Raw genomic sequence first — 11,585 nt, forward strand, 5'->3', positions numbered from 1 at the left:
ACACACACACACACACACACACACACACACGTGCCGATTTGAACCCCTGGGCACGTGTCACTCACTGGTCCTGTGCAGCCCCTGGCCCTCGTCCCCCCATTTCCCCGCAGGGATGGGGGCGACCGGCTCCGTTGCTCGCTTGTCCCCCCACCCATCCTGCCACCACGGTTCGAGGGGATCCGGCTGCATCCGCCCAGCCTGGCTGGGTCCCGGGCGGTTCCGCAGGCCCGTAGCTGATGGAGCAAAGCATCCGGTCCCCAGGTCCCCAAAGGGGCTCACCACAGCGTCCCCCGCGCCCGCTTCCACGGCACCCCCTCTTCCGCGCGGCTTGGAGAAGCCCATCCTCCGGCCCCACCGGGGCGAGGCAGGGTCCTTCCCCGCCCCCCGGAAGCTGTGCGAGCTGGGTTTTTATTTGGGGGGTGGGGGCGGGAGGGGTTCAGCCGAAGTAGGGGCGGTCGTGCTGGAAGTTGTAATCGGGGCAGACCTTCTGCACCAGCTTGTAGTCAAAGCTGCAGAAGGAGACGAAGATGCAGATGACTTTGAAGGGCTTGGCGCACAGCCAGGCGGCGTGGCTCTGCGTGTGCTCGGTGAAGCACACCTTGGCCGGGTCGTAGAGGCAGGGCTTGTTCTTCCGGGCCCGGTTAGTCTTCTCGTACTCCACGTGGCAGTTGAAGGCCCTGGACTCCTTGGCCTCGGGCAGGGTGGCCTGCTGGAGCTCGGAGGCCGGCGGGGGCCCCAGCACGTCGAACTCCACCACCTTGCCCGGGGGCACGATGCTGACGGAGACGTTGCCCAGGCTGGAGGAGTTGTGCCGGAAGTAGACGCTGAAGGTGCCGTTGACGTGGTCCACGATCTTGCCCGTCACCAGCAGGCTAAACTTGAGCGTCTTGATGTTGAAGTAGAAGTCGCCCCAGCCGAAGATCTTCCGGGCCCGGCCCGTCTTGAGCGAGGGCTTGCGCTGGACCCGCTGGCCCGGGGGCTCGGCGCCCGTCTGGTTCCTAGGCCAGGCCCAGGGGCTCAGGGCGCCGGCCTTGGCCTTCGAGGGCTCCCCAGAGAACAGCCGGGCCGGGGGCAGGGGTGGAGGCTTCAAGGCGCCGGACGGGAGGGTCTTGAGGAGCCCCGAAGTGCCCAGCTCCAGGTAGCCCAGGGTTTTGGTCATGTGGCCCTCCACGCAGACCACCTGTGGGGAGCAGAGAGAGAGAGGGGGGCAGTGAGTCAGCACAGCCCTGCCCCCCATCACAGCTCTGCCCCCAACCCCTGTGCCCACAGCCCTGCCCCCACCCCCTGCCCCATCACAGCCCTGCCCCACATCACAGCCCTGCCCCCAACCCCTGTGCTCACAGCCCTGCCCCCACCCCCTGCCCCCATCACAGCCCTGCCCCAAGCCCTGTGCCCACAGCCCTGCCCCCAACACCTGTGCCCACAGCCCTGTCCCCACCCCCTGCCCCATCACAGCCCTGCCCCCACAGCCCTGCCCTCATCACAGCCCTTCCCCCAACCCCTGTGCCCACAGCCCTGCCCCCACCCCCTGCCCCCCATCACAGCCCTGCCCTCCAACCCCTGTGCCCAAGTCCCTGTGCCCCCAGCCCTGCCCCTGCCCCTCTGTGCCTCGCTCCCCAGCACAGCCCTGCTCCCCCAAACCCTGCCAAACTCCCCGAGTCAGCCCGGCTCAGTGCCAAGCCCCGGAAGGTCCCTTGGAACTGGGCCCGGTAGAGCCAGAACCGGCATGAAGGCTCTGCGGCCCCAACGGGAAGGGAGCTCTGGCTGCCCCGAGGCGTGGCTACGGCTGGTTTTACGATAGCACCTAAACGCAGACTCCAAAGCTCATGGAGGTCACATGAACATGCACACGCCGGCCCACCCGTGCACACTCACACACGCTCGCTCTCACCCAAACACACACACGTGAACACACCCGCACACTCATATGCACGCTCTCACCCAAACACACACACATGAACACGCCCGCCCATGCACACTCACAAACGCATGCTTTCACCCAAACACACATGAACACGCCAGCCTGCCTGTGCACACTCACACACGCTCTCACCCAAACACACACACACGAACACGCCCGCCCGTGCACACACACACACGCCCGCTCTCACCCAAGTACATACACACGAACACACATGCCGGCTGTCACACACACTCACACTCACACACGCGGCTGAGCGGCAGGTGGGGACGCGCTGGAGACAGGCTGCCGTGGGTGTCATTCACAGGTACAGGGAGCAGGCAGGGAGCCTCATTAAACTTCCGCAAGGCGATGACTAAACGCAACAGGCAATTTACCAGCCTGGGCCAAGGCGGCCCTGGGGATTTCCAGGCCAAGCCCACGCCTGGGGCAAGGCCCCGGGCACTGACCCAGCTCCGGCTCGGGGCGATTCGGTTGTGAGCCCCGCTGGTTCCTGCCTCCCTCCCCGAGGTTTCCTGCCCCCAGAGCAGCGACGTGTTCCCACGTGCCCGTCCCTCGGGGCACTGTGCCCGGCTGACCCCGGGCACCAGCTCTGCAGGAAAGTTTTCAGGCAGTTTCTAACTAAATGAAACGGGCATCTGGCAGCTCCTTGGCACCCACGCTGGCAGGTTTGTTAGCACCTGTGCTGGCACGTTCCCGCCCCATTAAAATGCAGGTGGGAGGGCAGGAGGGGGCGGGGGAGCCCAGCGCCGCCTGCCCGGGAAGCCGAATTATATTCTACAGAGACTCTGATCTGCCGCCGAAATGACAGGGCCCAACGGATCCTGCCCCCGGCGGAAGGGTGCGCGGGGAGAGCCGGGCAGGGCCGCTGGAACGCACCACGCCCGCAGCGTCTGCTGAGCTGGCAGCGCTGGGCCGCGGCCTCCCCCGCCCCTTAAACCGGGGACCGGACTGAAAACCCGGCCCGGGGGCCCCGGGAACAAACTGCCACTGGAGAGCCCCTCCCGCGATGAGCCCCCACCTTCCCCGGGGGGCGGCTCGTCCCAGGGACTCCGGACACCATGCAAGCATTCATTACCCCCCCAAACACACACACACGCTTCCGGCAGGCTGGGGTGTACCACTCCCCAGGGAAACCGAGGCACGCAGCTAGTGGGGAATTTCCCCCAGGCGAAGCTTTGGTAGAGGCAGGAATAGAACCCAGGAGTCCTGACACACACACCACCTCCCCCTTCTACCCTGCTGCCATCCCTCGACTCCACTCCTCCCTTCCAGGGCTGGGACTGGAACCCAGGAGTCCTGGCGCACACCTGGGTTCCAAGATGGGGCTAATGGGTGGGAGGGGGAGGCTGGGAATCAGGACTCCAGTGTTCTATTCCCCTGTGGTTAAAAGGGGCCGTTTCTAAGCTCCTTCAGCCCCACCGAACGGCGGCTGAAAGGGATAACATACGAGCCGTATCCAGCCGAAATGCAGCCACCTCTGGGGCGGAACACAGCCGCTGGCTAAGAGCAAACGCCCAGGCGGTTTGGGACAGGAAGTGAAGGGGGCTGTCGGTACGTGCATTGCAGCGTGTCCCCTAGAAGGTGCCAGGAAGGGATCGGGCCAGGTACCGGACACGCATCCCTGCCCCAAAGAGCTTCCGGTCTCCATTCGCCTGCGAGATCAGGCCCCGTCTCGGACACAGCTAAGATGCACCCTGCTCACCCGCCACCTTTGCGCCGTGTCACGGAGTATTGGGGGACTCAGGGCCCTGCACCCCCGGCTTCCTGTGATTCACCATNCAGTTCCCAGGGGGACCCCTAGTGTGCCAGCCCTTCTCGAGGTCACCACCTCTCCGCCAGGGTCGAGCTGCAGACTCCTCCGCCCCTGGGACCACTCGCTGCGATCCCCCCGGGGGACCCTGTTACTGCAAAAGTCCTTCTCGCTGGTCACACACTCCCAGGGGTAATAACCGTCTCTCTCCCACTCTTCAGCAGGCCTGGTCCCCGTCAATCCCCCTTCGTTTTACTGCTCGCCAGTCACTTACTGCAGGAAGCGCCGTCCACGGGGTGCAGTAGATCCCGCCGCTGCCACCAGTTGTTGCGGATTGTGGGGGAGTTAGGGCCCTGCACCCCTCTTCCCGAGATTCACTGCGACTCTCAACCAGCCAGTAAAGCAGAAGGTTTATTTAAGGACAGGAACACAGTCTCAAGCAGAGCGTGTAGGTACGACCAGACCCCCTCAATTAGGTCCCTCTGGGAGGTTCAGGGAGCTTAGACCCCAGCTTGGGGTTCCCTGCGTTGCACCACCCAGCCCAAACCGAAACTAAACTCCCCGCCCCTCCCGCTGCTCCTCTCCTTTGTTCAGTCTCCCGGGCAGAAGGTGTTAATTCTCCCCACCCCCGTTCCTGGCTCAGGTTACAGCTCAGGTAGCTTCCTTCAAGGGAAGTCCCACATCCCCACTGCAATCCCCCTGCAACATTCCCAGGTCAAATCTGCCCTGCTCCCAGCTCCGTCACACCTCCCCTCCCAGTAGCAGAGAAAGAACCCAGGAGTCCTGATTCCCAGCCCCCCTGCGCTCTGCGACAGGCCGCACANCCCACCCTGAAAACGAGACCCCGGCAGGGCTGGCTGGCTTGGGGCCAGGGAGAATTTCTGGGGGGTCTCAGCCCAGCCCCCAACAGTCAAGCAGCACCCTCCCATTGGGCAGTACTTGGGTGAGGACCCCCAAGCAGACAGCTGCTGTCAGCAGGGCCCCCCGGGCAGCCTCCAAATCGGGGTCCCATCACAGGGAGCACGCCGCGTGCGGGGGTTGTTCCCTGCGGCAGGTGGTCAGGAAGGCGGCTGACGCCGTTTCTCCCTTGGCCCGAGGCAGGGGATTGGCCGAGCTGCTGCTCTTGACCCAGCCCCAGCGCAGTTTGGGACAGGAAGTGGCGAGGGGGGGGGCCTATCTCCCCAGGGATTGGGGGGGCCCCATCTCCCCAGGGATTAGTTGGACATCCCTCATCTTGGGAGGCAGGGATCCCTCTCTGAAGGCTCCACCCCTTGGAGCCATGAACCCGCCCCCAACGCTGCCCTCCCCACAGAACCGCCCCCCCTCCCACCCCGACTCAGCCCCTGCCCAGCCCCGAACCTGGACTTGCCAAGTTCCAGATGGGGAAAAGCAACGGGCAGGGCCCAGGTGCCACCTAGTGGCCAGAAGGGAGATCGACCCCCCCAGTTTCTGAAGCCCAGACTCTGGGGGCAACCCCATGTTAGCTCAGGGCCAGCAGGCTGGGGCCTTAGAGAGGACATATCCCTCAGCCCCCTGCATTGCCCCACGGCCTCCCGGGGAGGGGGGGAGGCCATCAACGAGCCCCAGGAGCTGGCTCTGAAGATACCCCCTGCCCCCAATGCAGGGGGCTGGGCCCTTCCCCTCTGGGCCGGGTTGGCTGCTGGGCTCTGCTCCTTGTCCCCGCGCTGGCCCTGAGCTCGGCACCGGACCAGACGCCCTGCAGGGAAGCACCTGTTTGCTGGTCCCCCTGCTTCCTCCCCCCAGCCAAGCCCTGAATTTTCCAGTGACCAACAAACAAACTCAAGGGCAGGGGAGCGGAGGCCTGGGGCGGCCGCACCTGTCCCCTGGCCCCCATACATGGCGCCCTCCGGGCTGGGCTCCAGTTCTGGGCTTGGCTGCAGGCAGCCCGGCAGTGGGTGGCTGTGGACTCTGGCCAGGACGCCGGGCACCTGGATCCGCCCCTCCGGGATTCTTTGTGCTGTAAATAGACCCGGTGCCCGAGGGAAGGATCTCTGCTCTTTGCCCTTGCTGGGTACCCCCAGCTCCAAAGCCACCTGCCACAACCTGGCTCGCTGGGCAGGTTGTTTCCATTTCCCGAGTCACTCCACCTCTGTGGAGTCACTCCACCTTTCAATGCGGCTGTCGCTGGGGCGGAGCGTGCGCCCACCTGGCACACAGCAACAAGCGCAACCAGGGAAGGAATCCCATCGCCCCCGACTCCAGGCAGGACCCCACTGTGGCAGATGGTTTCAGTGAACTGACTTGCTCTAGCTAGGATTTGAACCCTTGGCTCGGGGGTGTCAGGGTGGCCCCCCCAGCCCAAATAAAGGCTCAAGCCCGAGCCCTGTCCCCATAGTGTGTGAGCCCCTTATACTCTCTGCTGCATTTATCCTCTCAGCCCCTGCCAGACATGGGACGAGGCACAAGAGACTAAGTGACTTGCCCAGGGTTGCATGGGATGGTTGTGGCGGAGCCAGAACTGCCAGCGAGCTCTGCCTCATTCTCCTGCCCCAACCTGCCTCTCTCAGCTACCCAGGAGTTACAATCCCAGCTTCAGTACCTGGATCTCCCGGCAGGTTAACAGCGCCCAGCTCACGTGCAAAAGCCCCACGTGCTCACGATTCCCTAGTGGAGACAAGGCCCAGCCGGGGCTCAGCTGTGAGCTGCACAGGGCGGCTGCTGTCACGGGAGCTGCCTGGCCTGCAGGTGGCCGACGCTGGGGCCGCGGGCCGGGAAAGCAGGCTCGAGAGACGGCGGGAAATCTCCCGGGGCCGTGGGAACGGCGCTAAAACGTGCACAAACCCCACGGCAGCCCCCTCGGCTGGATGCACCCAGGCGGGGCTACGGGCGTGAGCCACCCCGCTGGGGCCCCCGATCGCTGGCAGCAAGAGACGCTCGCTCGGGAACTTGGCGACAAGGGTTAAAACGAGAGGAGACGGTTTTGCCGCAGATCAAGGGCCCGGGGTCTCCCCGGGCTGGCTCACCCCACACACCGGCCCCAGCTGAGACCCAGCAAACTCAGGTCACCCTGAGCAGCCAGGGACGGGAAGAGGCTAGATCCGAGCCAGCCGCCTCCCCGGCCCGATGCCCAGTCCTCCCTCCCTGGGCCACAACGGGACACCCAGCAGCCAGGCTGCGGGAGTTTGATTGACGTCATCGCACTGTTGAATGGGGGAGCCCAGCCGAGCGCCACGGAGAAATGCCAATTGCTGTGCCGGGAGTGCCCCCTGCTGGCTACACAGCAGCAGTGCCCACCAGGCCTTGCGGGTGCCAGCGGATGCCAGGGGGCAGGAGCCAACAAACTCTCCACTCCCCCCCCACGCACGCGTCATTCCAACCCCCGTGCCCGCAGGCGGTGCCCCATGCAAACCTCTGAGCCACCAGGCCACTTCGCCTGCATCGCCCCCACCCCTCAAACCAAGGCCCTGGCCAGCAACCCCGACACCCCCACGCCGCGGGTCACCAGGGAGAACAAACCGGGAGGGGAAACACGGGTATATTGACAAGACGTAGCAAGATCGCAAACACCCAGCAACAGCCGGGGTAACCCCCCCCACACACACACACACCCCCCGGGGAAGGGAGAAACCTCAAGGTACCCCAGCCCTAAGTACAAACACCCACCCACCCTGCCTCTGCCCATCGGTGAGCCTGGCAGGACGGGAGGTGTCCAAAGGCAGCAACGGGGCGTCGCAGCAAAGGAACGCGTGCAGGAGGGCTCCTGTCTGCCCCCCTCGGCCCCGCCACCCCACTTCCATCCTCCAGAGAGAGTGAACAAGGGATCCGCTGCTTGCCCCAGCCTGCGACGCGTCCCGGGCCACGGCGGCACACGGGTCACGGCCAGCTCCTCGCTGTCCTGGGCCAAGGCGGCACACAGGTCACGGCCGAGTTGGCATCCCAGCACCAATGTCCCCGCCGAGGATCCACTCCCTGCAGCGACGCGGAGAGAGGCTCCGTCTGCAGCTGCCCCCGGTGGCCGTGTTCGGGCCTGAGGCGCGGCTCCAGGCCCGGCCCGCTCGCCCCTTGGCTAAAGACCACTGCCGGCGCCGGCCCGGGCTCAAATCTCCTCCAGGAAGTCGACGGGGAAGAGCCCCACCTTGCGGCCGGTGTAGACCTTGACGTAGCCGTTCACTTCCTCCCCCTTCTGCACCACGATCTGGGGGGGAAGGAAGGAGGGTGCCCCAGAGTGGGGGCCGGTTAGACGCCGCTGGGAACCAGACACAGAGCCGGCTGCCCGTGCGGCAGTGATGGGGCTGGGGTCTGAGATGCAGTGCCGAGCGGGAGAGACGGAGGGAGCATGGGGGCAGAGACGTAGGGCTGGGCACCCGTGCAGAGGCGGGAGGAATGGGGGCAGAGAGGCAGTGGGGACCACTGGGGAATCGAAGTGGGGAGGGATGGATCAGGGGTGCAGGATTGGGCCTCATGCAGGGTGGGGGTGCAGGGCCGGGCTCCCATGCCCTGAGCTGCTGGTGCCAGATGTGCATGGAGCGTTTCTCAGTGTGCAGCAGCAGGACCGGGGAGGGGGCGGGGGCAGGGTGACTGGGGGCAGAGTGACTGGAGGGGGGTGACGCCCCCTGTGGGGAACTGGCTCTGTGCTCACCTGATCCTTCTTCAGCGTGATCTGCCCGATCTCCTTGTTGCCCACAAAGGACCTGGTGACCTTGTGCACCCGCTCGCCCGCCCGCACCCGGATGATGAAGTTTGGGGGGAAGTAGCCGATTTTCTCGCCAATCTTCCCCTGCAAGGAGTTACATGGGGGGGGGGGGTGTCACTGGGAGCAGCCCGGCCTGCAAGGACACCACCCCTCCCGCAACACGCCTGGGCTGAAACAGTGAAGCTGCGGGTCGGGACTGAGGGGTGTGGACATTGACAAAGCTGTTTGCATAGGGGAGCCCAGGGCTGGGCGAGCAGGGGCTGCGGGTCGGGAGTGAGGGGCACCGGCAGAGCTGGGGGTGGGGAACCCAGGGCTGGGCTAGCAGGGGGCTGCGGGTCGGGAGTGAGGGGCACCAGCAGAGCTGGGTGCGGGGAGCCCAGGGCTGGGCTAGCAGGGGCTGTGGGTCGGGAGTGAGGGGCACCGGCAGAGCTGTGGGGGGAGCCCAGGGCTGGGCTAGCAGGGGCTGCGGGTCGGGAGTGAGTAGCACCGGCAGAGCTGGGTGTGGGGAGCCCAGGACTGGGCTAACAGGGGCTGTGGGTCGGGAGTGAGGGGCACCGGCAGAGCTGTGGGGGGAGCCCGGGGCTGGGCTAGCAGGGGCTGCGGGTCAGGACTGGGAGAAGCTCTAGGCAGCCTCTCACCCTCATGAGTGCTGAAGACGATCACCGGCTTTAAGCTCTAGCCCCCCAGGCGCTGCTCCCACCGTGTGCCCCGCTGCTGCCGACACCCTGGACCCTGCCCCAGCCGACTGGGGGTCCCCTCCTTACCCGCCACCACTCCTCGTTGGAGTCATCCACCACCGTGATCTTCTCCCCCGGGCTGCAAGGGAAAGGACTCGGACTAAGTGGTGCAGGGCAGGACCTGCCCTTCTGTCTGTCCAGCCCCTGGCACCGCGGGGCCCTGGGATCTCGGACACCTGCAACCCAGCCCCGGCGAGAACGCCACAGCCCTGGTGCAGTCAGCTCGGCCGGGCAGCCTCTCCCCGGCCCCGGCTGCATTCGCTCCGCCGTGGCCTCCCGGGGCCTGCGCTGGGCCCCTGGAGATAGAGAATCAGTCCCCCACTCGGCCCGACACCCTGTGTGACCTCGAGCAAACCCCCCGCCTATGCACCTGGGGGAGTCACCCTTCCCTGGTGTGTCTGGAGTGAGAGCTCGGGGCAGGGTCTGTCTGTGCAGCGCCCGGCACCAGGGGGCTCTGATCTCACCGGGAGGCAGGGTCTCTCTGCAGCACGCGGTGGTCCTGATCTCAGCTGCAGTTCTCCCGGCTGTAAGCAGTGCGGCCATGGCCGCTTTGGAAAGCTCCAGCTCCCGGAGTCCTGTGATTAGGGGAGCTCTCGTCTGGTAAAGGGAAGCCGTTTCTAGCCGTGGCCCGGGCAGGCATGAGGACGGGACTTGAGCGTGTGCAAACGGCTCAGGAGCTGACGGCCCAGAACGCCCCCCACCCCTGGCATTTCTTCGTCTGTCTGAAGCCAGTGGTGTTTGGAAGCCAGGCCCCCAAGTTCTGTGCCCGGAGAGCAGCTGAACTGCATAACGCTGGCAGAGCCGGAGACAGACCCCCCAACCGACGCTCACAGAAACCCCAACACGCCTCCAAGGACAATTTCATCCCTCGGGGCTAGTGCCCGGAGCGCTCGTCACGCACAGCCCCCCGGCCCCCCGAACTCACTGGAAATCCAGATCGTCCTTCTCCAGGGCTTTGAAGCGATAAAGCGCCACGAAGTAATGAGTCTGCAGGAAGCCGGGCTGGGGCTTCTTGTTCTGGGGGGGCAGGGAGATGGGATCAGAGCCGCACCATGAGGGGCAGGGACCATGGGCACCATCTGGCTGCCAGGCCCTGCCCCGGTTGTGCGCCACGGCCTCCTCCCAGCCCACAGCTCGGCTACAGCCCAGCACCGCCTATGGGGGGGGGACTTGTCAGTAGGGGCGCTGTGACTGGGGCGGTGAGAGGCGCTGGGAGAGCCGGGTACAGGAGGAGGATAACCTTGTCAGGGGGCTGTGACCCCAGGGGGAGAGGGTGCAGAGGGGTACAGAAAGGAGGTACCTGGTGAAAGGGCTGTGACCCCAGGAGTAGGGGTGCAGGGGCAGTGGGGTGCAGGGGGTACCTTGTTGGGGAGCTGAGACCAAAGGGGGAGAGGCTGCAGAGGCAGTGAGGTGCAAAGGGGGGTACCTTGTCAGGGAGCTGTGATCCCAGGAGTAGAGGTGCAGGGGCAGTGGAGTGCAGTGGAGAGTGGGGTACAGGAGGGGGAACCTTGTCAGGGGGCTGTGACCCCAGGGGGAGGGGGTGCAGGGCAGTGGGGAGAAGGGAGGTACAGAAAGAGGGTACCTGGTCAGGGGGCTGTAACCCCAGGAGTAGGGGTGCAGAGGCAGTGAGGTGCAAGGGGGTACCTTGTTGGGGAGCTGAGACCAAAGGGGAAGGGGGTGCAGGGCAGTGGAGTGCAGGGGGGTACAGGAGGGGGTACCTTGTCGGGGGGCTGTAACCCTAGGGGGAGGGGGTGCTGGGCAGTGAGGTGCAGGGGGGTACAGGAGGGGGTACCTTGTCGGGGGCTGTAACCCCAGGGGGAGAGGGTGCAGGGCAGTGGAGTGCAGTGGGGTACAGGAAGGGGTACCTTGTCGGGGCCTGTAACCCTAGGGGGAGAGGGTGCAGGGCAGTGAGGTGCAGGGGGGTACAGGAGGGGGTACCTTGTCGGGGGCTGTAACCCTAGGGGGAGAGTGTGCAGGTGTGATGAACTGGGACTGTTCTAACTGTGGACTGTGAATGCTGACAGGGGAGTGTGGCTGGGATAGTCTGCATTGGGGGATGGGAGACTGGCCGACGGAGAATACCTGAGCATGTAACATGAGAACCCAGGAAGGGGTTAGTGGCCAGGTGACACCTTTGCCCGGGAAACTGAACAAAGGCTGTGGGAGGGGTCGCTGAAGGGAGAGTTTGCAGGAGCTGGCTGGTGATATGGCTGGGAGGCAGACGGGGCTCTGACCTCCCAAGGGGGCTGTGGTGCCCTGGGACCCCAAGATGGACCCAACTGAGGGGGGTCCTGTTGTCTGTGCCTGCAAGACCTGTCTTGGACTGTGTTCCTGTCGTCTAAATAAACCTGCTTCTTTACTGGCTGGCTGGGAGTCATGGTGAATCGCAGGAAGCCGGGGGTGCAGGGCCCTGAGTCCCCCATACTCTGTGACAACTGGTGGCAGAGGTGGGATCTACTGCACCCCGTGGACGGCGCTTCCTGCAGTAAGTGACTGGGGAGCAGTAAAACGAAGGGGGAT

The 11,585-nt window shown here is 65.2% G+C and overlaps 2 protein-coding genes across 2 annotated transcripts in view; both read right to left on the minus strand.

Moving 5' to 3' along the window:
* Nucleotides 1-7: 7 nt before the first annotated feature.
* On the minus strand, nucleotides 8-1,176 carry NXPH4 (neurexophilin 4). The gene has a single exon (XM_034792601.1). The coding sequence runs from the start codon at nucleotides 1,157-1,159 to the stop codon at nucleotides 437-439; it is 723 nt and encodes a 240-aa protein (XP_034648492.1). The 5' UTR covers nucleotides 1,160-1,176; the 3' UTR covers nucleotides 8-436.
* A 6,021-nt stretch (nucleotides 1,177-7,197) lies between these two features.
* Nucleotides 7,198-11,585, minus strand: part of STAC3 (SH3 and cysteine rich domain 3) — a 13,248-nt gene continuing 8,860 nt past the window's right edge. The window contains exons 9-12 of the mRNA XM_034792235.1: nucleotides 9,991-10,082; nucleotides 9,093-9,144; nucleotides 8,275-8,412; nucleotides 7,198-7,830 (exon numbers count right to left, since the gene is read on the minus strand). Of these exons, the coding sequence (XP_034648126.1) occupies nucleotides 7,732-7,830; nucleotides 8,275-8,412; nucleotides 9,093-9,144; nucleotides 9,991-10,082 (381 nt within the window). The 3' untranslated portion in view covers nucleotides 7,198-7,731. The remainder of the gene's footprint in view (nucleotides 7,831-8,274; nucleotides 8,413-9,092; nucleotides 9,145-9,990; nucleotides 10,083-11,585) is intronic.

The sequence above is a fragment of the Trachemys scripta genome, chromosome 16 (genome assembly GCF_013100865.1).
Source record: "Trachemys scripta elegans isolate TJP31775 chromosome 16, CAS_Tse_1.0, whole genome shotgun sequence".
Lineage (NCBI taxonomy): Eukaryota > Metazoa > Chordata > Testudines > Emydidae > Trachemys > Trachemys scripta.

What these genes read in the sequence shown, in the direction of transcription:
- NXPH4 (XM_034792601.1), bottom strand. Translation starts at nt 1,159, where the DNA reads ATGACCAAAACCCTGGGCTACCTGGAGCTGGGCACTTCGGGGCTCCTC.